The sequence below is a fragment of the Bombus pyrosoma genome, linkage group LG14 (assembly GCF_014825855.1).
Source record: "Bombus pyrosoma isolate SC7728 linkage group LG14, ASM1482585v1, whole genome shotgun sequence".
NCBI lineage: Eukaryota > Metazoa > Arthropoda > Insecta > Hymenoptera > Apidae > Bombus > Bombus pyrosoma.
This window is the reverse complement of record NC_057783.1, coordinates 8,972,182-8,997,053: the sequence shown is the minus strand read 5'-3', so window position 1 is coordinate 8,997,053 and position 24,872 is coordinate 8,972,182. Positions and strand designations below refer to the sequence as shown.

At 31.5% G+C, this 24,872-nt stretch overlaps 6 protein-coding genes across 17 annotated transcripts; 2 read left to right on the top strand and 4 right to left on the bottom strand.

Moving 5' to 3' along the window:
- The first annotated feature begins 1,239 nt into the window (after positions 1–1,239).
- LOC122575032 (thioredoxin-like protein 1) lies at positions 1,240–3,224 on the top strand. The gene is made up of 4 exons (XM_043743374.1): positions 1,240–1,449; positions 1,849–2,116; positions 2,547–2,830; positions 2,919–3,224. The coding sequence occupies exons 1-4, from the start codon at positions 1,304–1,306 to the stop codon at positions 3,130–3,132; spliced, it is 912 nt and encodes a 303-aa protein (XP_043599309.1). The 5' UTR covers positions 1,240–1,303; the 3' UTR covers positions 3,133–3,224.
- Positions 3,225–3,655: 431 nt separating this feature from the next.
- Positions 3,656–9,194, bottom strand: LOC122575025 (mediator of RNA polymerase II transcription subunit 16). 3 transcript variants are annotated; one of them, XM_043743353.1, is made up of 14 exons: positions 9,053–9,194; positions 8,595–8,756; positions 8,321–8,519; positions 7,999–8,245; positions 7,759–7,914; positions 7,502–7,674; positions 7,091–7,418; positions 6,801–7,008; positions 6,514–6,688; positions 6,266–6,412; positions 5,956–6,169; positions 4,166–4,275; positions 3,945–4,090; positions 3,656–3,865 (listed from the first exon to the last, which is right to left on the bottom strand). In XM_043743353.1, exons 1-14 carry the CDS (start codon positions 9,112–9,114, stop codon positions 3,742–3,744), a joined length of 2,451 nt encoding a protein of 816 aa, XP_043599288.1. In that variant the 5' UTR covers positions 9,115–9,194; the 3' UTR covers positions 3,656–3,741. The 3 variants fall into 3 exon arrangements, with proteins under 3 accessions (XP_043599288.1, XP_043599289.1, XP_043599290.1); XM_043743354.1 differs by having other exon boundaries at positions 8,595–8,741; XM_043743355.1 differs by lacking the exons at positions 8,595–8,756; positions 9,053–9,194 and having other exon boundaries at positions 7,999–8,264; positions 8,321–8,459.
- Positions 4,307–5,919, bottom strand: LOC122575030 (caveolae-associated protein 4-like). Its single transcript, XM_043743373.1, has one exon. It carries the CDS (start codon positions 5,633–5,635, stop codon positions 4,508–4,510), a length of 1,128 nt encoding a protein of 375 aa, XP_043599308.1. The 5' UTR covers positions 5,636–5,919; the 3' UTR covers positions 4,307–4,507.
- Positions 9,195–9,304: 110 nt separating the features above from the next.
- On the top strand, positions 9,305–20,343 carry LOC122575023 (transmembrane protein 94). 10 transcript variants are annotated; one of them, XM_043743345.1, is made up of 27 exons: positions 9,305–9,381; positions 10,170–10,336; positions 10,420–10,554; positions 10,725–10,861; positions 10,931–11,124; positions 11,198–11,668; positions 11,757–11,918; positions 11,990–12,093; positions 12,147–12,253; positions 12,318–12,555; positions 12,767–12,877; positions 13,075–13,168; positions 13,238–13,455; positions 13,535–13,770; positions 13,842–13,966; positions 14,037–14,185; positions 14,630–14,677; positions 15,140–15,274; positions 15,570–15,713; positions 16,081–16,225; positions 16,286–16,494; positions 17,462–17,636; positions 17,880–18,125; positions 18,246–18,483; positions 18,567–18,660; positions 18,747–18,908; positions 18,976–20,342. In XM_043743345.1, the coding sequence occupies exons 2-27, from the start codon at positions 10,173–10,175 to the stop codon at positions 19,046–19,048; spliced, it is 4,314 nt and encodes a 1,437-aa protein (XP_043599280.1). In that variant the 5' UTR covers positions 9,305–9,381; positions 10,170–10,172; the 3' UTR covers positions 19,049–20,342. The 10 variants fall into 10 exon arrangements, 9 of the variants coding, with proteins under 9 accessions (XP_043599280.1, XP_043599281.1, XP_043599282.1 ...); XM_043743346.1 differs by having other exon boundaries at positions 9,335–9,468; positions 18,976–20,343; XM_043743347.1 differs by having other exon boundaries at positions 9,380–9,502; positions 18,976–20,343.
- Positions 16,503–17,448, bottom strand: LOC122575033. The gene has a single exon (XM_043743375.1). The coding sequence runs from the start codon at positions 17,399–17,401 to the stop codon at positions 16,568–16,570; it is 834 nt and encodes a 277-aa protein (XP_043599310.1). The 5' UTR covers positions 17,402–17,448; the 3' UTR covers positions 16,503–16,567.
- Positions 20,344–20,419: 76 nt separating the features above from the next.
- LOC122575024 (GPI ethanolamine phosphate transferase 2) lies at positions 20,420–24,697 on the bottom strand. The gene is made up of 14 exons (XM_043743352.1): positions 24,359–24,697; positions 24,116–24,272; positions 23,820–24,018; positions 23,524–23,733; positions 23,254–23,445; positions 22,784–23,129; positions 22,516–22,712; positions 22,201–22,446; positions 21,951–22,120; positions 21,699–21,877; positions 21,470–21,623; positions 21,111–21,408; positions 20,862–21,028; positions 20,420–20,792 (listed from the first exon to the last, which is right to left on the bottom strand). The coding sequence occupies exons 1-14, from the start codon at positions 24,363–24,365 to the stop codon at positions 20,561–20,563; spliced, it is 2,754 nt and encodes a 917-aa protein (XP_043599287.1). The 5' UTR covers positions 24,366–24,697; the 3' UTR covers positions 20,420–20,560.
- Positions 24,698–24,872: the final 175 nt, after the last annotated feature.

Here is a 24,872-nt window from a genome sequence, read left to right as displayed (position 1 = left end):
GATATTTATCCTTCCAATGAATTTACTAAATCTATGGAAACGTATACACTAAATAACTACAAATCAGATCAGAAACGTCGTTTTAAATTCAAGTGTAACATAAAGTATATTTGCAGAAAGCGAACGAATGTATGCAAATTTCCTCGTACAACGCAAGGTGAGTAAAAGTAAATTAAAATAATTCTATTCTTGATACATACCTCCGGTTGCAAAAATATATACGAGTTAAATAATGATCGTTACATTTTAATCATTTATTCATAGAACACACTGATTTCGATAAATATTCGCTTGAAACAACTTGCCCAAATTGTTTATGTTACATCAGAACGAAAATTTATCATTATAATACTTATGTAACACACATTATGGCTGTAATTTTGCTTCCCATATGGTAAGTATATATCAGATAAAAATATTTAGCATTCTTAAATTAAGTATCCTTTAAAAAAGGAGTAAATTTCATTCCCATAGTATGTGCATGATACCATACTGTACTAATGTATATAAAAATACCGCACATTATTGCCCCCGATGCAAAATTTATTTAGGGACCAAATTTGCAGAAGGTAGTAATATATTTCATCATTGCATAGCAAGTACTGTTTACTATTAATTATAACATTTGATACTACGAATAAAATATTAATACTCCAAGATTACACACGTTATTGGTATTTTAGTACTTAAGAATGTTTCTAAGTATATATATACACACACTTATATATACTTATATATATACACACATAAGTATATATATTCCATACATTCATTTCATGAATAAAAGTGAAACAAATTCTATTATCATATATCGATCATATCTACCAATTAAAGATATAACATTGTCGTATCTACGCATTACGTTTGAATTTTCAACGTGGCTTAGAAATATGGCAATTTGAAAATTACGTAGTCAACAGATATACGATGCTTTTTTGACAGAAGTCGTATAAGTTAGGTTGGAAATAATTACAAATTGTTAAAAACGATTTTCCAATATGAAATATTACTTTCATTCACCAAATTCTTGCAAATTTCAATAAATTCAATAAAAAGTCGTACTTACCAGAAATTCTCCATAGTTGGCGCGTTAACCTGAAGCCGCATTTTGATGTGTATTACAATATAGCTGCATTTCCAATCTATTCGGATTCTTCGCCTTCATGTGTAAACAGTCTTTGCTTGAACATCCAATCGCGAACCCGAAATATTTTAACGTGAATTAGCCATAAAATTGAACGTATTCAAAAATTCAGTTCTGTATGCTTAATCTGCCAGTCATTCAATATTTCTATAGGAGTTCATGCGTTTTTCCTTTATTCATGTTGGATTAGATCGCTATAAAAATACAATGGGTGCAGTACGTGTAATCAATGACGATGGCCAATTTTATGGGGAAATGGCTAGTGCAGGTGCAAAATTGGTCGTAGTCGACTTTACGGCAACATGGTGAGCTTTTTGGGGTTATATCAAATGAAAGGTTACTAAAACTTGAAGAACTTAATTTCTATATTTGCTATGTACACTGACTTATAACTTTCAAATTTTCGTTCCTTTTACGCTCATACATATTTAGAACATTATTATTATTTTATAACATTACCAATAAAGTTATGTTTAATATTTTTATATGTCTATTGTCATTGATATAGCAATAAACAATAATGCGCACGACGTTTTAAATACCTATATTTTACAAAATGTAATTTGTTGAATTTTAATGTAACTACAATTAATCATACTTAATTTTACATGTTTCTGTAATTGATATAATGATTAGTACCAATGCAAACGAAAATATTATACTATTTGAAAATATCTCTTACTACTTATCTTATAATTCTACAGGTGCGGCCCTTGCCAGAGAATTGCACCAATATTTGAGCAATTATCAATTAAATACCCAAATGCAGTATTTCTTAAGGTTGATGTAGACAAGTGTGCAGAGACTGCTGCAATGCAAGGAGTTAGTGCAATGCCCACATTTATATTTTATCGTAACCAAACAAAATTGGGTTTATGTCAAGGAGCTGATCCAGCTGGATTAGAATCAAAAATACAACAATTTTATGGCAGTGGAGATTCAGAGGATTCTGAGAGTCCAGTGTCTGGACATGTACGAAATAGTGATAATGTTTATTACCATATTTTTGGAATGATATTTCTTGCTGCTGTTTTGTACTTCTGGAATAAGTACCAATAAAAAAGTTGTGGTAACCTTCTTTCAGTGGATATTAACACTATTATAACATATTCATTAATAAGAAAAGACCATCAATTGAAATATGTAATATACATTATATTGCTTCATCAATTGCATGTACTTATAATTTTTTAGTATTTTATAAATATCATATTCCAAAGTTAAATTTGTTATTAATATACAATATGTTCAAAATATGTTGTTTTTACTCTTAATAAAAATACTTATTTGTATATATATATTTCCCTGGATGTTTGTACCCAACTTTATCAGACATGAAAGTATGAGATGATACTACGTAAATATAAATACTCCAAAAATTCTCAAAGGATACCTTTTGCAGATGGATCTATCTAGTTTCATTACAAAGGCACAATGTGAATGTTTGAATGAATCCGATGACCACAACTTTTTACAATGCTTAAGTTCTGACAATGGGTATTTAGAAAGCGAATGCGATGAACAGCTGATTCTATCTATTGCATTTTCACAAGCAGTTAAAGTGCATTCTTTGAAGATTAAAGCTCCCAAAGATACGGGACCAAAAAATATAAAACTATTCATTAATCAACCAAGAACTATTGATTTTGACATGGCAGATTCTAATACAAGTGTCCAAGATTTAACGTAATATTGACCTCATTGATTTTACATTGCTTATATTATATAGCATTGCAGTAAATCTGTTCTAATTATATTAAATTTTTTTGTGCAGATTATCACCAAAGGATATTGAGGAAGGTAATCCAATTTCCTTGCGTTATGTGAAATTTCAAAATGTACAGAATATACAAATATTTGTAAAAGACAATCAAAGTGGTGGTGAAACAACAAGAATCGATCATCTAGCTATATTTGGCTCACCAATTTCAACAACAAACATGGGAGAATTCAAAAGAGTGAATGGAAAAAAAGGGGAGAGTCATTAACAACCAGTTAACATGTGAAGGATTGTAAAAGACTATGTTATGTCAGATAAATTTTCCATGGCCATTATATTTCCCAAGGATACTGAAAAGAACTAAATTTTCTCTTCTTTATTTATATATTATATAAGTTCAATCCAATTATGGAATGATATAATAAAATTCGAAAATTCACACACTCATACATATACATTGAATAATAACACATACATATAAATCAAAAATTATTTGTTTATTAATAAATTATTGAGAGATTCTGTAAAATAAATTACATTATAGTTACGATACGTGTTTCTCTGATTATACATAATTGTTTATTAAAAAGCTATTTAAATAATTTTTACATGTACGCGTGCTCAATCAATCAATGATTAAGTGCAAAGTTGCAAAAAATAAAAATTGTTGTGCTCATAATAAATATAAAAAAATATAATAAATGATAAAAGTTAAGAAATATTCTACCTAATTGCCCTTTCTATGTAAATAAGAATATTATTTACAAAAATATTAAATAAAATATATCGTATCTTGAATAAAAATGTTTAATGTGATTTGTCTTACAATGTATAAAATCGTAAGTAGTTGTAATATAAATTTCAGTAAATTACTTATTTAGGGACAAGTTTTATGAATTCGCCAAATGCCACCGCAACGACAAGCTCGTGCCCATCTTTGATCCCACGCTCTAATTGCAGCTGTCCTTGTCATATTTTGAACTTGTGCTTTTCCAACACACCTGGAATTTTAATTTACAACAACTTACTTTATTCGTCACTTTTTTGTCATTATTTCGTCAATGCACTTATATCTAATACCTTGTACATTGTTTCACGAGAAGTGGTTGCTTCCCAAGATACAAATGCCTAATACCATCTACAATCTGACCACTATGCATACAACCTTCAACTGGATTGAGTTCAGGTACAAATAGCAATTGTTCAGGTTCTATGCCATATTCTAACTATGATTAAAATAAAATTAAAGATAATTACAAATCATTTATTGAATCGACAAGAGAATATTCTGCTCTATTTACCTGTAAAGGAAAGTTTTGATAAAATAGTACAGGTGTAGCTATAGCTGTTATACTATTGCCCTGATGTAATTGTGGTATCATAATCTGATTAGGTAGCAAGCAACAATCATCTGGAAGAAAGTCATTGTCATAGCACATACTTTATTACATTTATCATTTTATTGCCCTCTTTAGAAAGATTACTATGAAGTATTTTCTTATGCCTCCTTGACTATCCTACTATCATTATGTACTATTCTATGTATATAATATAGCGCAGAAATGTATAACTAGTAGTAAAATGAATGATTTAGATACTTTGTTAAACTACGGAATATCTAATTATATTTCGGATAAAACAACTTAATTTTTGGAATCGTCCTTGGAATCAGCTTGTAATACAAGTATTGGTTTTTCGTTATTTAAACACACACACCACTTTTTGGCTGACTCTTGATCGGGCTCGATTTCTAAATATACTTCATTTTTTTCCCTTTTCGGACTTTTTACATCCGCGATAAAATACGTTACTTCTTGCTGTTTATTTATTGGAGTATCAGTTGGTTTTTGCTTTTCTCTCTTATCTTCGTTAACATCTTTTCTAGCCAGCGAAAAATCACTTGGGAAAAATTGGTTCCCTTCCGTTCCTTGAGGATTACTTGTTCTGTTTTGTTCAGCTTTCTCAGCTTCTCTTATGAGGTCGATAAAAAATAATTCTCTTGGAGAAAGAGATCCTTTTGGACTCTTTGTGTCCAATTCATCTTGCGGCGTAACTGCTACCAATTTTAAGTAATCTTTCATTGATTCTCTTTGGTTTTTTAAAGTATCATTTCCTGACTTGGGTATATCTTCATCTTTATTAACATTTTTCTCCATATTAATAGTTCCAATACGTCCGATCTCATTACCTGAATTACGACGATGAATCACAAGAGGGGGAAGATCTTTATGCTTTTTAACTTTGTTATGCCAAGATTTATCCGAAATATCCATATTTGATTTATCACAGGCAATTTTATCTTTATCAGAAATTGAATCGTTCGGAGGTCCATCTTGTTTTGTATCTTTCAGTTTTACATTTTGTGAATGATCGAGTTTCGTATTAATCAAAGTCTCCGATTTCAAAGAATCATTTGTACCATAGGATTGCAGTTTAACATTGTCATCATGATGTTTAATTTCGAAACATTTCCAAATTAAAAACAAGCATAACATAATGAAAAGCCAAATTAGAAATGCGATAATCCAATTCAAAATGAACCACCCATTGGGCCAATTTTTAGCCTTGCCTGAATGATGAGCACTGATTAAAAGAGGAGACAATATGATCCAATAAAGTACAAATATACAGCATGTTATTATACAAAATATGGCTAATCTATGCGGTCTCGAATATGGGCAACAACTTCTCGATTCACTCCTGTTTAACAATAGCTTGTGCTTTTTTAAAGCTACCGAATTTGTATGTTTTACCGCAAGTTTCTCACTCATTTTAAAGTGTACAAAAAGAAAATCGAAAAATTATAACACTATCACACTATATATTTCTTATATTTTTGCATTTCATGTATACTCATTAGCATGCATTTACCGCTACTGAATGAAAAAATCTGTAATTCCTTTCAAACGCATGAGGAAGTGGTGTCTTATCTTACTTCCTACTAACCAACATATTACGATAAAGTTTCAACGGCTAACTATAAATGTTATACACGAATTATCAATCATTTCACTACATGTTATTCATATAAATAAGTATAGATACATTTATACTATTTATAATATTACATAACAATGATGAACGAGCTTACCAATTAAACCATCGTCTACCTGCTGTGTCTGCCCATCTCCGTTCGGCTGAACCAATTTTGATAATAAACGGAATAACAAGGCCAATACATCAAGATTATCGGCACTACGAAGAAATACTGGAAGACACGAAGGACGTAATAAACCCCATATACGTATAATTACGAGCAGTTCTCTCAATGTATTTAAGGCCTTGTGGTCCTTCAGGAGTTCATACTACGTCGATATTACGAAAAAGAAAAAATGAGTACGATTATGCTAGTTTAAATAAAGGAATAATTATATTTTTCGAAATTTATTTATAATACTCACACCGCCAGATTTCATTTGCAATCGCTGCTCCGGAAGACGAGCTAAAAGATTCAGAGCTAGATCCGCGACCCATTGAATTAATTGCTGCAACGACTGAAGTGTACTTGGTTCTACGGTAAATTCTTTGGGATCGAGGTGTAAAAGTACCTAGCAATAACATATTAATTATCTACTACAACTATTACATGCAATTACGTATTAATTATCCACCAGGATATAAATGTAGGAAAAATATGTTTCATTTTTACCTTATCTACATCAGTAATAGCATCATTAATTACTGCTGCTAAACTCTCTGCTGGTCCCTTATCATGAGAAATTAAATCTGATGGACGTAATAACGACTTAAATGCTGTTGCTACTGAATGTATCATAAGCAACGACGACAAATCTGCCGCTTTACTTTGTCCAGATACTAGCATTCTGAAAATACATTTTTAGCGGTGATCCTGCGCGAAAACTACACGAAAACTACACGAAGCAGATCCACAGACTTTCATAAGAACAATTTTTAAATATAAAAGTAATACGAAACCTGTACAATGATATTTTGATGCAAAGAAATTGGATATAATGATACTGTTGTATTGGCTGTAATTGTCTATTAAAAGAAACATCTAATCTTTCACACAATGGCTCGATCATTGAAGACCTCAAACACAACAGTATATCCAACCAATCTAATCCTGTTACTAAACAATATTCTAATAATGTACAAGCATAGCTTAATGTCAATGATGGTCCTGTAAAAGGAATCAGTAATGCAGTATACTATATTTTTTGAGGACACTGTTTCTTATATAAATTTATTGTAAACTGAATTACCTCCATCAGGTAGCAATTTATATGCATACAAATTTCCACGTGTATCACATGCTAAAAGTACACAACCTAGCCAAGATAGATCTATATTCGTTATTGAAACCGAATTTCTAAAGTACTTATTATTTGGCTCTTCAGACCGCCATGCCATATTCAGAGAAGAATAAGCTACTTCTTTTAAGCAATCACGACTTAAACAATGTATTGAAGAATCTGCTAAAGCTACTACAACGTAACTTGGGGGAGGTAAAGTGGTGACTATAGATAATTTTGTAGTCGCTATCGCTGTTATTGGTGACTGACAACGATATTGCGATTGATGCTGCCATACCTATAAATTTGTGTCAAAAACATACGATTAAGCCAAAATCGAACAAATTTTATGTACATAATCCTTCCAATTTGAATACATACCACTACAGTTTTAAATGGTTCTAATGTTTTGGGCTGAAACAACTTATGAACAGGTTGCGATTTTTCCCTTAATTCCCATACTTCGACTATACCACCATTATCGCTATTAACAGCAATAACTAAAGAATCTGCATCTTCTCGAACTACAAACTTTAAATGTGTTACACTTGTATCTAAGAAAAAGAAAATTTTTGTATTTTAAAATCTGACAATGCATGATCAGTTATAAGTATTAATTATAAATTTTTCCACTTTACATGTATTGTCCTTTGGTGCACCATCCTGTAGGAAAAAACTAGGCAGTGCTTGTGATGTAATGGTACACTTATCATCATTTTTACGTACTAGTACTCTATAACACCTAATTGGCAAACAAATATTTCCGCTACTTATGGCTACCAGAATATGGCCATCTAAAAGTTTATAATATTGTATATTGATCTATTAGTTGTTATTGAAGTATCTTAATATTAATTAAGACATGATTATATATGTACTTTTCCCATAACATAAATCAACTGCTGTTATTCTGTGCCTTGTGCTGCCTAAACTTTCAGTAGAGGAACAAATAGGATTCTGAAAGTCTTTTGTGATCATAACAGCACCAACCATGCCAGTGGTTGAAACTACTAATACACCTTCTGCTGCTCTACCACCAAACTGTCTTACAGAAGGAACAAAGGGTAAATGATTAAATTTTTCACTATAATGAATACTATCCTTTTTTTCTGTCACAAGTCCTGTCTGAAATAATACATTTCCTCTATAAAATAATGGTACCAATGACTCCTTGAAGTAACTCTTTAACATTATAAATACCTTTTTCCCATTATGAAACCAAGCTGCGCCTAATATATGTTCACCAACAAAACAGGTGGAACCAATTAATACCCAATCATTAAGAACATGATCTTTAAACATCCATAATTGGACATGTCCAGTAGAATCACAAACAACTAATTTATCACCTGGTAAATCCCATTCCAATGCAGTAATAATACTTTTGTTTGATAATACCCTAAAGTGATATATAGTATAATATTGGTTAATTTTGTAAAATTTTTGGGGCAGATAATAAATTACTGTTTCATACTTGTGAGTATGCCAAGGCATATTTAAGTCGCAAACATAAACATGAGATCCCCATGTCTTTCCACTGTTATCATCTAATTCTGTAGTTGTAGTAAAAGCAGCTATGTTACGACTAGATAACGAGCATAAAGATTGTCCCTCATACAGGCTAAAAATTTGATTACTGCATAAACATTAAAGAATTATGTTTTAAAAAGTATATTCTCGGAGTCAAACTTAATTATAATATATGAATAAGATTTATAAAAATAAGTATACCAATTATATCAAACTATTAATAGATATACATATTGTGGTAAATGAAATACATGTTATCTTTTAATACTTTATTTGTTTCTAATATATTAGTATGAATAACAAATGATAGTAAAATCAAAATATATTATATCAGTGAAAAGTTACTTTTAATGAAATATTTAATATCTATGAAAATTTTAAAAAATTATAATAATAACATACCTTTCTTGATTTAAAAACGGTTTTGGTGAGACTTTTCTGTTTACAGTATACAGTAAATCCATTGTTGTGAGGTTATGTTATATTACAATTTAACAAACACTATGAGAATGAGTGCATACACTCCAAAATTACTTGTGTACTATACCCATGCATTGCGATGCATGAAAATTTGAGATGTATTAATTTCAACTTTTATTAAATCACTCACAAAATTTTATTTGAAAACAGCAGAACTACATGCACATCACCATCGTCAGCATTGCGTCATGTGCTCGGCTATGTGTTTGTGTTCTGACCGATCTGAATATGCAGTCTTCGTTCTGATTTAGGTCATTCAAAATTATGCCTTTTTCCATTACCTTTAGTTTACTGATTTACAGCCAAATTTTAAAGCAACAGATTATAAAACCTAAATAGTACAATATCGTTCGTTAATATTAATCGATTTATGCAAGTGTTAATGCATTTTAACCTCACTCCGTTTGTTTTGATTTGCTTCTATCCCTCGAAACTGGCTGTATTAATAAATCATATTTGCATCGTTCTTTCCTTATTTATTTCGATTTCCTCTACCCACATATGCCATAATAAAAATTCAAAGTGTTGCTTAAATTTGTTGTCGACTTATGTCTTTGGTTATTCATTTTTTCATGGTGTGGATTAAAATATAGACAGATTGGTGTTGCTTCAGAGTATTATTAAATTTCGAGATTCAAATGCATGATCTAAAAATTATAGCAAGATTAAAACAATGTTGTTGAAATGGATCATAGACTATTAGAAATCTTGTTTGTCTGTATTTTTCTCTTTTGTTTACTCTGCATGTTATATTTACTTTTTAAAATATATGTACATCTCAAAATGATATATTTATAATTAGTTTGTTAAATAGTTATCAGTTCTTATTTCTTATAAATAAAACTTGGTAGTATGTATCAACATAATTATCCTTCCTCTAGCCTATATTATCTTTTCATAGATGAAAGTGCTACCACAATAGATTTTTGTATGCATATTTGTGTTATATATGTGTTATAATTTATGGAATCTGTATATGTAAATTTCAATGCATACCAGATATTAAGGCATACAACAATTTAATGATTTGATTATATAGAAAATGGATGGTGATCGAGCAAAGGACAACACTTCTAAACCAAGTGAAAATGTTAAGAATAAGTCCACAGAACCATTAGGGCTAAGTACAAAAATTGCTCTTGAAACATTACAACGCGATATTAGGAGAGTATTACAAGAGTATGAGGAAGAATATAGGAGAAATAAGTAATTTTATTACTTATTTGCTATTTATGTTGAAGAATGAATTCCATATTTTATACTTTGTATACTGTATATATTATGTGCAGAAAATATAAAGCTTGGCTAAAGGACACTTTACATCATCGTAGTCAGTACACAACTCTTTGTTGGACTTCAGCAATTGCACTTTTGATCAATGCCATTATCCTTGTTATTGCATTCTTCACAACCAACGATACATGGTATGAATTAACTTAACTTTTATTTATGTATCAAACATAATGTCCTATTGTACAGTTAGTTAATGCTTGCTGTTGAAAGTAGCTTGTAACTATATTTTGTATCGAATGTTGAATACTGCTTCCTTTGATATATAAAGAAATATAATGCATACAATTTTTTATTGTTATAGGCACCCTACACTGCCTTATGAAGGACTGACCGTTTGTTGTTTGGTAGTATTAAATTTTATTTTAGTCGTATCCGATAATAAATTACGACATGAAGAAATTCCTTATAGAGTACGAGTTCTTCTTGACCAATTGGAAGGTACTTATTCAAATATTATTACTTTATTATATTTAAAATTTTTCTGCAATATTATTTTCCATATTTCAGTGGCAAAGAATAATTCTCAATGGAATCCCGAAAATTATCCACATTTATGCAGTCCATTGTCCCCCTGTCTAACTTTGCAGTGGACTTATCGCGATGGTCGTATAGTTAATTTGCCTTGGGCATTATTAGTTGCTGGTGATATAATTGTTATAAAACCTGGACAACAATCACCTGGATACTGTATTCCTTATGATGTAAGTTCGACATTTTAGAGCGTAATACAATTTATCATATAAAGTAAAAGATAATAATGAGAAATCATTTCAGGATGCAGACGCGCCGATGTTACACGCAAGAGAAGTATATAGTCCGCAGGTCCACAGCGCAAATGAAATTTTTTCAACGCCACAAGCTCGAACGCCATTGAAAAATAAAGTCTATAAACTGCAAGAGACACCCTATTTGATGAATCTTAGAATGGCTCTTGACCAAGCTCTTGATAGGCCGGTTACATATCACAATCGCAAACGGCATCTTTTAATGATTTGTTGCATCGAACAACTGGCTTATCCAGTTCTTCTGATCATCGTATTACTTGTCAATTTGTTTCGATACTTATACGCGACAGAATATTTCGGTGTCGGTTACTGGAACGAAATGTTCTTGCTACAACCGATTGCTGTTAGTATCCCTTTACTTCCGTTAGTATTTCCAACTTGCTGGATCTTTTTAAATTGTTTCGGAATGGCTCGTTTCAAAGCTCTGTTTAAGCTTTATCAATCTTCGAAGAAACTTCAGGTTAATACATTTTTAACATAAAAGAAATTTTCCGTCGACTATTGATCAAATTATTTGTACAATATTTTCTAAAATACATTGGTTTTAGTTTGTGGATCCTTTCGAAGACGCAGATATTTCTGGGCCTAGCAACCAGGAAGTAGTTTACAATTGGTTGGAATTAAAAGAATACTTTTTCAATATTTTAGTTGGTAAAGAACATATGATGTCGAGATCCGCCAGTATTCTACACGTCTTAGGATCAGTCACGGTACTTTAAATACACGACAATTTAATTTTTAAATAATGTGAAAGAATGAATGAAAGCAAACCAATTTCCAGGCACTGTGTTGCGTAGATAAAAAAGGGATTCTTTCGTGGCCTAATCCAACTGCAGAGAAAGTATTTTTTTTACGAAATGCTAATACTTTATCCCCGTCTTCAAGGTAAATATACTTAAGAACATTCGAATTCTTAAGATCATAAATGTGATATGTAGATTATTTTGCAGTACTGGCAGTGTAGATAGAACCTCAGAACCTCAGTGTCAAACACAAGCTGAAGACTCCAAACAAGATTCAAATAAGACGTCATATATAACACATGGTAATAAATAAATGCGGAAAGTATGTCTTATAAAATATCTATTAAAAAATGAACAAATTTTCAGATTTGTCTCACTCAGCAGCCGAAGTTTTGGACCTGACTCACGATCACGCTTTGCCGTTTCGTCTACAGTTTGACGACCATTCCTGGAGGCAACACTTGAACTCATTAAAACCCCTAGGTTTAGCCATCCTCCTCAATACGTGTAATATGGACACCCAAGAGCATTACATGCAGTTTTGTTGCCATGTCACGTGTGAAGCTCTGTATAATGAGGATCTTGTACCGGTTACAAACAGACGGTACGTATCCATGTCGCTAGAATCACGTTTTCGTTTATGTCTTTTATCGCACTGTATTTCTTCCCCTCGTTTGTGTGCATTAGTCGAACTAATTCTTCCAAATGTCAAGCTAATTACATCCAGTTTTATCATATGCATAATCCCAAGAACAGTCCAATGCAAATGGTAACATGTCCAATTACTAGTAACGTTGATCATACACATTTGTCAGCTACCAGGATCACAGTATAGAAGATAAGAGTGGGTATCAAGCAAAAGATACAATGCAAAGTTCAAGACAAGTGTATTTAGTCGACGAATCAGGGAGCCTTGGACATATGTGGTCAGTCCAACCATAGTTATTTTACGTATCCTCCGTATTTGTAGTTAATCCGTTTATATGGGTGAATGTATCTCCGAGCATACATATATTCATAGGAATGCTAGTCATGGAGCAAACTCACATTTTTGTTCTATTTCCCTTTTCATTCGTCGATGTAAATTTCCATTTATTCAAATTTACGTATACGATTCGTATAGGTGTTTATGTGAATTAGCGAAGCAGATAGGTTTCCAAGACCAGGCACAAAACATATTCCAATTGGAGCAACAATTGTCTACGTTTAGACACGTCGTAAGCATTGATCGAACCCTTCTGTTTGCATATCTCTAAATGGGAAAATTACAATTCTGCCTGTTGTAGCAACCAGAAATGGTTCGACGAGATATAAAGTTTGCACGATCTTTAAGTATCGCAACAAAATTGAAGTTTCCGTTTCCACACATGGTCGCCGTGGTAGTTAGAGAAAGGAGTGGCGGTGGTTTGCAACTGCTTACACAGGGTACAGCGGACATAATTTTGGATTCCTGTATTGAATTTTGGGATGGTCATGATCTATGTCCACTTTCAGCATCGGATAGGTACATGGAAATATTAGTCTTTAAGACATCTAATGCTTTTTTTATTTTTTAATATATTTATCGAACATGTGCATTTCAGAAAAAAGGTGCAAGATTTTTATCAAAGAACGAGCTTAACGTCATATTGCACTGCATTTGCGTACAGACCACTAACACGTGGTATTTGCGATAGAATGACTAAGATATACTTAGAACTTCCCGCGGATAGCAAACATTTATATGCACCTCACAGAAGTCCTACTCCACTACCTTGGGACTTTCGAAACGTTCTCGATCCCAGAGTAAAAGGAATACTTGGACAATTTCATTCAACCGGTAATTATGATCATTGTATATATTTCTCATTAATCTATTTAATTAATCTATTCTCATGCGAATTTTTATAGATTCTTTGCTATGTAGTGAAAACAAAGATGATAACGTTAGCGACATTGATAGTTGCTTTGAAATTCAATGCAATCAAGTCTTTATTGGGATGGTGACTATGCAGTACCAAGCCCAAATCGATATGGTAAGATATTTCAGTAAATTGATGCACATAAGATGAAGTAACAAAAGAAATTACATAAAATATTTAACAGGTACAATTAATCGAGCAACTCGACAGGGCATGCATTCGATTCGTTCACTTCAGCAAAGAAAACGAATTAAGATCGCGCGTGTTCTCGGAGAAAATGGGGCTGGAAAGCGGATGGAATTGCCACATATCGTTGCTCAGTGAAAGAGCTAGGTACCGTACCTCATTATTCTGTCATATATCATTATCTCTATAAACTACTTTGCTTTGCTTTCTTTTGCTTTTGGATTAATCTAAAAAGTTTGGGGCATGTCCTCACGTTGGAAAGTATAAATATGTTCTCTACTTTTACGTGTAAAGTCTGTGTACAAAAACATGTTCGACACAAAGTATTACACTAATTGTATGTTTTTCGTGTTACATTTCTTTTTCTTCGTCGATTAATCTGAATATATATATGTATATATAATATATGTATATAATATATATATATATTATATACATATATAGATATATGTCGTCTCTTAGTGTTTTTTCTCTTCTCTAATCTTGTTGTTAAGTCTAAAATAAATCGTGGCAACTGATATAATAAATTTGTTTAACTAGCTATTCGTCATAACTGTGGATGTGAATGTAAAATATGCATGTACGTTACAGGAGACAGCAAAGGCTGGAGAGATATCCGCACATGCCCCCATCGTATATGTTTGTCTATACCTCTTTCTTTCATTACTGTTACTAATTTGCATGTTTATTCTTTACGCCCTTTATTAATAATTTTTCTTTCTTATCGGTTTTTATATAGAGTTAAACGTTCTTCGAATGCAATTATATAATTTTCTTGTCCCGTTTGATTTCACGTCTTGTCAAGTACTCTAGCCAACTTTTACGTTTAAGTACTGTCTCTTACCGATATTTTCCATGTATCCTATTTATGTTAATGATTAGAGTATTAAGTTAAATTGATTGTATTTGCGCTGGTAGTTACTGGTCAACTACGTTCCATAGTTTTTAATGGCTTTTTATTAGCGGATACAACTTTTTAACTACATCGATTCTTATACACTTTCTACAGTTATTCTAATGCACATGTGTTAATATCTCGTAATTTACGTGACATACATGATATACACAAATAAATGTATGTAACTAACACGCCAATATTAGGTCCGAGAGTCCAGTGGGTTGGTGGGTGAGCCAGGCAGCAGCCATGTCCTCACCCACTCCCTCGGCCCAATCTCATCAACATAATTACTCCTGCATGGATGAGGCCAGCCACTTGCTTAATCGTGTCTCTCCTCGGTATGTTACATATTTACCCTCTTATCACACATAATACACTAAAGAAATGATACATTCATCGTTATATCTTATTATATACACGTATCAATTTTCGATTAAAAAATGTGCTTTCGCTTCATGAATACGATAGTCGATTAAAATATCGCTGAATACTTGAACATTAAAAGCATGCATTCAAACATTTCTGCTGCATAAATATGCTGCATCGATGTGTTTGTATTCTAAGAATTTTATCCTGCATGAACGATACACGAGAAAATCGCTTTTACGTAGTATGATTTATTTTACATTGTAGCACTAATCTGGATAATAGTCGTGCGATGAGTATGTCCGCACCGAGCGCTATAAACACCGATTTCTCTACGGTAAAATTCGACGATGAGACCACGGAATGGAACGATACAGGAACATCTCAAGTCAAAAGCGCTATGAGCCATAGGTTCGTCTCCATCCAAACTTGAAACGTTTCTTTGAGATTACCAGTCTTTATGATTATTTCGAGTTATAATATTATAGCTATGATATTATTCTGATTTTGCATGGCAGTCTAAGTCACCTAGTACGAAGGATTACGAGAACGGGATCGTCACACTTTTCGTAATTATTTTTCGTTCTCTCCGACACTTTTTGTATAGTCTAGACTCCTTTTGATATATGATATTTCTCACGTTTGGTACTTTTATTACCATTGTACTCATACTTTGATTTTATATACTCGTAGATGATCAAGTCATCTGTTAATGATTTGAATTTATAAAAAAAAAATAAATATACAAAATATTTAGCGAGTAATCGATTCTCAATAGGGAACAGGATACAGTGCGAAGCGAAGACAGTGTACTCGTACAAAGCGTAGATTTAGGTTCCGGACAAGAAGCATGGCGATCTTTGAGTTGTCTTACAGACAGCACGGAGCAGAGCGCTCCCGTAAATTTTGATTTATCAAATAGGGTAAGTTTCTGTGATAAAATCTTACTCTGGATGTATTTTTATACTTCACATATTCTTCAGGCAAAACTACCTCGAGGCATCGATAAAATTAGACCGCATATAGAATTAATAGATAATGTTCCCCTTTTGGTATCTCTGTTTACTGATTGCAACACTACTGTTACAAGGGAAATGTTGCACATTATGCAAGATTACGGAGAAGTTGTTTGCGTACTTGGCTCTTCCGCCAATGCAGAGAACATGCCCATCTTTATGCAAGCGGATGCAGGGTAAATATTATTATTACTTTAATAATTAACGAACGATTTTCCACAAAATTAGATATATTACACGTATACAATGTCATTCACAAACTACATCATCTTTAGCTACGCAACGACCACGAACTTGATAACTCGTACTATAAACAGTGTCTTTCTCGATTTGAGCAGATATCACTGGTCGATAGCATACATGAACCCTTTTCGAAGATGGCTCTACGTATTGATACGACAATTGATTTGTAGTGTGATAGTCTGTTTTGAATTTAGTTTGCCAGAATTTCCTCTTTCGTGGTCTTCCAACTATAGGAATACCAAAATCTTGATAAGATTCCTTCGTTACTGTGTTATAATCCACTGGTATTGGATGCTGAGCTTTTCCTTGGTACGGTTTATAAGACATTGTTTTCACGTATCCAGGATCTAAGTAAGATTGCTTGAAAGTAGTCGTCATGTCGTGAGAACCACTGATAGATAAACATGATGTTGGAACGAAAGCTCTACGCAATTTTCTAGTTGCAGCTTGGTACGAAAGTTTATTCACCGTGTCGAAGTCGAATTTTCCAGTTTTACTAGGCACTATCTTTTCGTGTAGCCCGTAATGAAATCTTGGTTTAGAAATACAATTGTATTTCATATATGACAAACCATATGTGGTCTCTGACTCAATTTTCAAGGTTGGTTTCTTATAAGGTTTAGAGTATACCATAGGACGCACTTTACGTGATTGCAGATATACAAAATTCTCATCCTGACATATAGAATTTTCTGCTTTCTTTAAAATCGTCGATGTACGTCGAGGAACGTCGGCAATAAACGTCATGTTTATAAAAATTGAATTTTGTTTAAAATAAGGTGATATAAAATTTAATCGACATGAACGAAAATAGCAAATATTATTCATACATTCGTACATTCAACTGTTTCATGCAACGTTCAAGCATAAAATAATGATGGAAAATATCTGTGGTTTTAGAGTGGCAGTGGAACCACTTTATCCACAAGTTTGCCAAAGAGTTCCGGCATTGACACCAACTAAAGAAGACCAAGGTCCATCTCCAGTCGATTTGAGTAGAGCACTGAATTCTATTGCCTGTTCGTTAAGCGTTAAACGAGAAGATCCAATTGCGATATTCCATTTAATTATGGAGGTAAATAATGGGTTCCTCAAAATATCTAATTATTAACCCTATTACTTCTTTTGAATCATTTTCTATCCAAAAGTGTTTTCTGATAGTTGAAGTAAGACGGAAATTAGGATATAAAAATTTAAAGATCGTAGTACGATTAATTAAATATTTGTAATCCAGGATCATTTCAGTTGCATTTTCAGTTCTAATTCAGTTCTTATTATTGTCATCATAATTACTGGATATTATTTATTGCATATTTAGGCTCGACATTATATGACGTGCCTTTGGAATTGCGTGCAATTCTGGCTCTGTTGTACAGTTACTCTCTCCTTCACTCAAGCTCTGTCTGGTTTCTTGTTGCTACCACCTCTATTTTCGGTCGATCAAGTCTTATGGTTGTGTTGCTTAATCATTCCAATGTTATCTATATCCATGATCGCAACGCCTATGGATCCTACCATAATGCAACGTGCAACTGGGAAAAATCAGTGCACTGTAAATGGCGAGGTAAGAAATGCGTCGCTAGTTTTACATTTCTCTACTAAATTCAAAGTGTTCGCAAATACCTTATGTATACTATATAAATTTTTTAATATCTAATAGATAGGTAAATTCTTGACTTTTCAGGTTGCATTGTTCGTTCTGTGGTGTTACGGCAGCAAATTTTTACCAACAATCATAACGATAGTACTATCGCAATGTATTTCGTTCTTGACCTTGTGTCCTATTTACACAGCAGACTCCAAGTGCCTGTATGTGTATCCCGATGCGCAGGGAAAAGTTTCATGGGGTGGTTGGGGGGATAAACCAAATATTATTTTAGTGATACAACATTTCGCCTTGTCCTTGTTAGTTTTACATTTAGGTAAATTTGATTATTTACAAATATTTCGAAACGAACTACTGAGTTAAATTCTATTTGAACACTGAATATTTCTTTTTGTACAGTAACAATATCCGTAGGCTTTGTACATAGAGAATATTCCATTTGGAAGAAACAGCCATTCAACAATTATGTATGGTTCTTCAGTGCATTTATAGCGTGAGTATAAGATTTACGATTACTAAGACATACGCGAAACTTCATCTTCCATAAAAAAATATCCTATTCGAATTACGTTTTTGTAGATTATGCGCACAAGCAGTATTCTCAGGAACTGTGTTCTGCAAATTTTGGAAAGACGAAGGACAAAATATCGAAGATTTTCCTCTACATCTTCCTCTCTTTTTTTTAGTTTCATTGCCATTAATTTTTGCAATTAACGAATTGATCAAGTGGCAAGAGATTAAGTAAGTATAGAAATGTCTAGGCATTAGGAAAAACATTTAGTAACTTTCTAACGTCGAAAATTTTTAGGGTAAACGTGAGATATCAAAAGAGGGCACGACTTGAATTTGGTACAAAACTTGGAATGAATTCACCGTTTTAAAGAATTTTTATTTTAAATATGTCAGGGAAGAGATACAAAGGTAATAGTAGCTAAGTTATGAAACATGTATTTCCTGAAAATCGAGATCTTTATCTTATTAGAAATCTATTCTGAAAAATGCACTAAAAACTCTATCCAAAACTGTAAATTATAAAAATAACGTTATGATTTAGAGTATAAATTTGTTCGAATAGCTGTATACTGTTTGACACTTGAAAAGTATTTGAAATCGTCTATTTAAAATTAAACAATGTTACTGGCGATCTTGCAGCCCTGCGAGATAATTGAAATTAGTATTCTAAACAGTGTAGTTTTGAAATGTGTATAATTGTTTTCGTAATTCGATAACTTGATATCAAAGTATTTATATTTTTGTATAATACGAAACGATAACGGTATTTTATATTTTAGAAGTGAACGTGTTGCAAGATAACTGTTTCAGATTTATGCGATATGATATACTTAATTTTCGAATTATAAATACTGTACATTATACACAGAAGAGTACCGTGCAATATCTTATCTTAATTCGAATTTGATTTGACGCAATTTAACTTGTTGGAATGCATTCTTCTGCGAAGATAAGATTCATCTTTATGGATAAAAATTATTGATAATTTCATATATGCTAGAAAATTCGATAATTCGGCGTGATATGTACAAACAAAAATCAAAATAATTCATTTAATTTTACGAATTCAGTACTTAAATAACAACAAGCATAATGAAAGCATACTACATGAAATAATAAAATACCGCTGCTATTTATATTTAATAGCCATAGTACATATTATTTCTAGCAAATATGTATAGATTTAGGATTGTTGTGTTCCTATAGAAAGTAATTTATTTTTTAACGATAGAGGAATACTGCTTTCAATCGAATTTTTTTGCGTGCCTGGTTTACACGATTACGGTTATATTATTTGCAGATATTGTTTTGTGCGAATGTTTTAAAGAAATGACTTTGCAAAGTATCATAGGTTACAATTAAATAGTAGGAAAAACGAGAAGTTAATATTTAATATCGATGACTATTATAGCATCCGAGAAATATTGAAATTTCGATGTACGATACATTAAATATACTAATATATTACCCTTTTTTTATTCTAAAAGATATTCTGTTTTCGTAATCATATTGAAGTGAATTTTATATCATTTTATTTCTTATCTGTATATTATACATTGTTACGAATCTATACATAATTAAAATAAAAACGTGTACAGTTCATTTAAAATTCGAGCTTCGTTAGATCAATAAACAATTTCAATTGTAAAAAGGATGTCTAAAGAATATAGTTTATGTATATTACTAGAAACTTTTATATTTTTGATTTTTATAAAAGCGATTGAAGTATTTGGTTAAATATAATGACTGTAAAATAATAATTATTAAAAGTAATAGAAACTTTTTCCTTAAATTTAATATATTCCTGTCGTTAATTCCAACATTTTCCAATTTAACGTTTATGATGTTTTGGATAAATAAATCGCACAAGAAACATAAAGTCATCTTTCATAATCATTTATTATTTCTTGAACTGTAGCTAAAATCAGCATAACGAACACGGCCGAACAAATAACAACAGAGTGTACAGCTTCATATAATAATTTTGGCGAGAATACTGACCAAATGAACAAATGATGACGCTGAATACTGATTATAATTGTGTAAATAGCTATTGGCAACAATCTCCATGTAATACATGTTTTGCTAAATCGCGTAATAATTTCACGAGTACTGAAAAATAACATTACCACTATTACATTAGTATTCCATTATTTGAAAAATTAAATCAAAATTACTCACTTATATGGATGTTGTAAGATCGCATGATAAATAAGTAAAAAATAGGCCAAAACCGGTGCTGCATAAGTATTAATTAATAATAACGAACCATTAATAAATGGCATGTATGACTGTACACCAACGTAACCCGCAGCTACATCGATAGTCGCTAAACTATTAGAATTTCCCTGGTAAAAAATCGATTGTTTTGTTTAAAATTCACTTTACGACAGTAATAACATCAGAAATTATCTAATGTTAGACTATTACCTGATAAAAGTAAAACACGTTGCCGATCAAAGCATATAATACTTGAATATCTTGCGTAGTACCGTTATTATTAATCTCATAAATCACGCTACTAACGATTATTTGAAATGGCAAGAGTATAACACTGTGTGGCTGATGAAGCATTGCTGCGATCATAATCCATATTTGTAGAATAAAATACAATGAAATTCTCAGAAAGGAGCTAGCATTGCATTTTCTTATATGAATAAGATCGTAAATGTAATTTACAAAATTCATTATGAGTAAAAACCAGTAAATTTGTACTTCGAATATTCCTCTGTAACAAACGATCACATTTCAAAGTATGCACAGATTTTTAATGTAAGCAACAAGCTTACCTAGTTTGAGGGTAAAATGGTATTTTGATAACCATATTATTATGCATATGGCGAAGATAAATGCACATACAAGTTATTGAATTCAACAAGAACGATAGATCTTTACGCTTCCTACTCCCGTGAATAAGATCGATCCACATCAAAAGTACGAGACCTGAGAAAATGGTTTTAAGACTTTACAGTATGTTCTAATTTTGTTACTTTAAATGGTAAATTATAATTTAATTACCAATGATAAGCACAATCGTCATGCCCATCTTGCTTTCTTGTTTTATTAAAAATCCTGCTATGTCAGGGAGATGAGCATACTTATCGCCGGTACTATTTAATTTTCTGAGAGTTCTGTGTCCTATCAGTAGTAATAAAAGCTTAATACTAATTTGTGCATGTAAATTTTGTTGGTAGTGGCTGAAACGTGATGCTAAAAACTTAATATCCTAAATAATTTAGTATTTTATGTTAATAAAAAAAATTATCTTACGATTGTAAAAATTTTGTGATAAAGTTATACAGTAGCGATACGAGGACTGTAACCCAATAAAAATACCAAGTTTGATGTTCTTCCTCAACAAAGCTAGTACCAGCAAGGCTAATTGCATGTATTAGGCTCCCAAATGAAAGGAGCCACTTTTCTACCCCTTTGTCAGTTTTCTAATTTTTAAAGAAAGAATTGTATTACAATGTATGCAAGCAAACCTTTTAAGTATTTGGATCTATATAATTTCTTTTACCTTAGACTTAAAAATGTGAAAACCTCTAATATTGGCAAGCAAGTAAGAATTTATTATCAAAACAATCATTATGCATAACATTATCACAGTGGTAACTAAGTTCTTTGTATCAAGTAGTACAGTGTTTTCATCTTTCCAAACATAACTGACAAATAGCCATGAAAGCACATTTAGAGTAATAAAAAATGCAACATTTTTTAATGGTACTGACTTGGAAGACATTTTCCCTAATAAGATGCAAATAATCTGAAATAGTTAAGTGGTTATATAGAAGAACTAACATAATGGAGAATTGAGCTAACTTTTGATTCTTACATGACATAAAAAAATTATAGCTATTGTTATTATCTGGAAGTCATATTTTATTATGCTATTCATAAGGACTTCTTTCATCCCCTTCAATGCAGTCTTATAACAAAGCACAATATCATCTATCATACCATCTGGATGATCTTTGATGTTTAACCATGCATTGTGAAGCTTTATCGCTTCCAAATATTTGTGATATGCATCTGTAATAATCAATAAATGCATGATATTGTCTCGAAGTTTGTATATAGTTAAATATAATTGATTTACTCACATTCAGACTCATAATTAGCTAACTTTTTGAAATGATTAAATATTTGATTCGAATTATAATAAAGTATAAATAACTTTTTTGAAATAGGTAAATCATATAAAGAGTCCAAGAAGATAGTTCCTATATTAGAATATGGTATTGGCACTCCCAAGATAACAGATAATGTAGATGCAATATCTATTTGTGATATTTCTATGGGACCTTCAACGTGATTTTTATGACTTTCTCCACCAATTGCAATAAATGGTACAGTTGTTTCTGATATTGTTGAACCACCATGACCACCAGAATCTTTCATCCCATGGTCCCCACAGACAATAAACAAAGTAGAATCATTATTTTGATTCTGAAGATAATAAGTTTATATTGATTTTATAAATGTATGAAATGAATTGTAATTTTTTGTGAAAAAAATATTTCATATTATACTTTGATTAAGCATAATATTTTAGATATTACACCGGACCTACCCATTCTTGAACTTTAATCTGAATTTCTGCTATAACATTATCCATTTCTTTAAGTTTGGTTTTGATCAGTGGGCTAAATGGTCCATGAACATGACCAATATGGTCAAGTCCTAAGTAATGAAGAATCATTATGGACCAGTTATTATTGTTATACAATTCTTTGTGTATATGTCTAGTTACATTATCATCAACCTGAATTGGAGAATTTTATTGTATGTAATTATATATAGTATTGTACAAAGATATAACAAAAACAAAAACAGAAAATACCTCAGTAAAATCTGTTACAAAGAATGATGTAGTACCATCATAACGATCAAATATAGAGGGAAACAAAGTGATCCAGGTATCATCTCCATAGAATACTGTTTTGTAACCAGCTCTTTTTGCTTGTAGGAGCACACTGTCACCAGTAACTGGTTTACTTCCAAAATTTAAAATTACATCAATAAAACTTGGTATCATACCGGTGGTAATTGCCTAAGTTATATAAAATATTATTTTCTTTATATTTCTATAGTTTTCAAGAGCAAGATTCACAATGAACTTTATTTAAAACCTGGTACCTTTATTCTAGGCATTGTAACAGTTGGTGGTTGCACTTTAATTTGTAACAGAGAAGCTGAAGAATTTGATATAAGACTACTTGTTACAGGCATTGCAATCTTTCCAATGGAGCCCGTTATAAAATCCCACCTCAAAGCATCAATGACCATAATGATTAATCTTTTAGCTATTGGTTGATACAATGTATCTATCTTTACTCTAAAAGATTTGTGATATAAATTATATAAAATACATTTCCTTGACTACCTATGCCTAAAATGCCTACCTATATTTTTTACATATTTCTTGAACTCACCTTGTATTTTCAATAAATTCTGGTATATTATCTTGTGTTGCTATATTGTTATCATAATACATCAAAGGAAAAAACCCATACAAAAATAATGCAATAGACAAGGATCCAACAAATATTATATATAATAATATAATAATATTCTTATCCATTTCCTTTTCTGCAATTAAAGAAAAATTTATAGGCACATACAAGTGCTTCATTGATGTTCTATAATACAAAATAATTTTAAATTGATAACTATACCTCTCATTTTTTACTATAATAATTAATTTCACCGTATCAAAAATGTAATTTATTTTATTATAAATTCTATCTATATGTTACTTTCTATTATTTCCATATTATTTCATATAACTTTAAGGTTAAGCTATCAAAAGACCGAATATGCAACAGTTTCTTAAATACATTTTTGTCGGTCTTCATTTCCTCATTAAGAAAATATTACAATCTATAATTTGCTATCACTTATAGACATAAAATGTCTTTGAACATTACTTTATACCATATAGAACAATTTCGTATTCTGTACGAAGACTGTAAACTAATCTCTTTTTTTCGCGGTAGCGGTAAATTTTAAGCCAAACAAAACTAGCGACAGATGTATGTTTTCCCCACAATTACTAAAATTTGTCAAACCTATAAGCTATAAATAGTTTAATACATCCAACAATAAGGGCAAAAGGATCATTGATGTTTAAATTTCTAATTGATCACAAATACATATCTCCTATACGGGAAATTCTAAAATACTCGACAA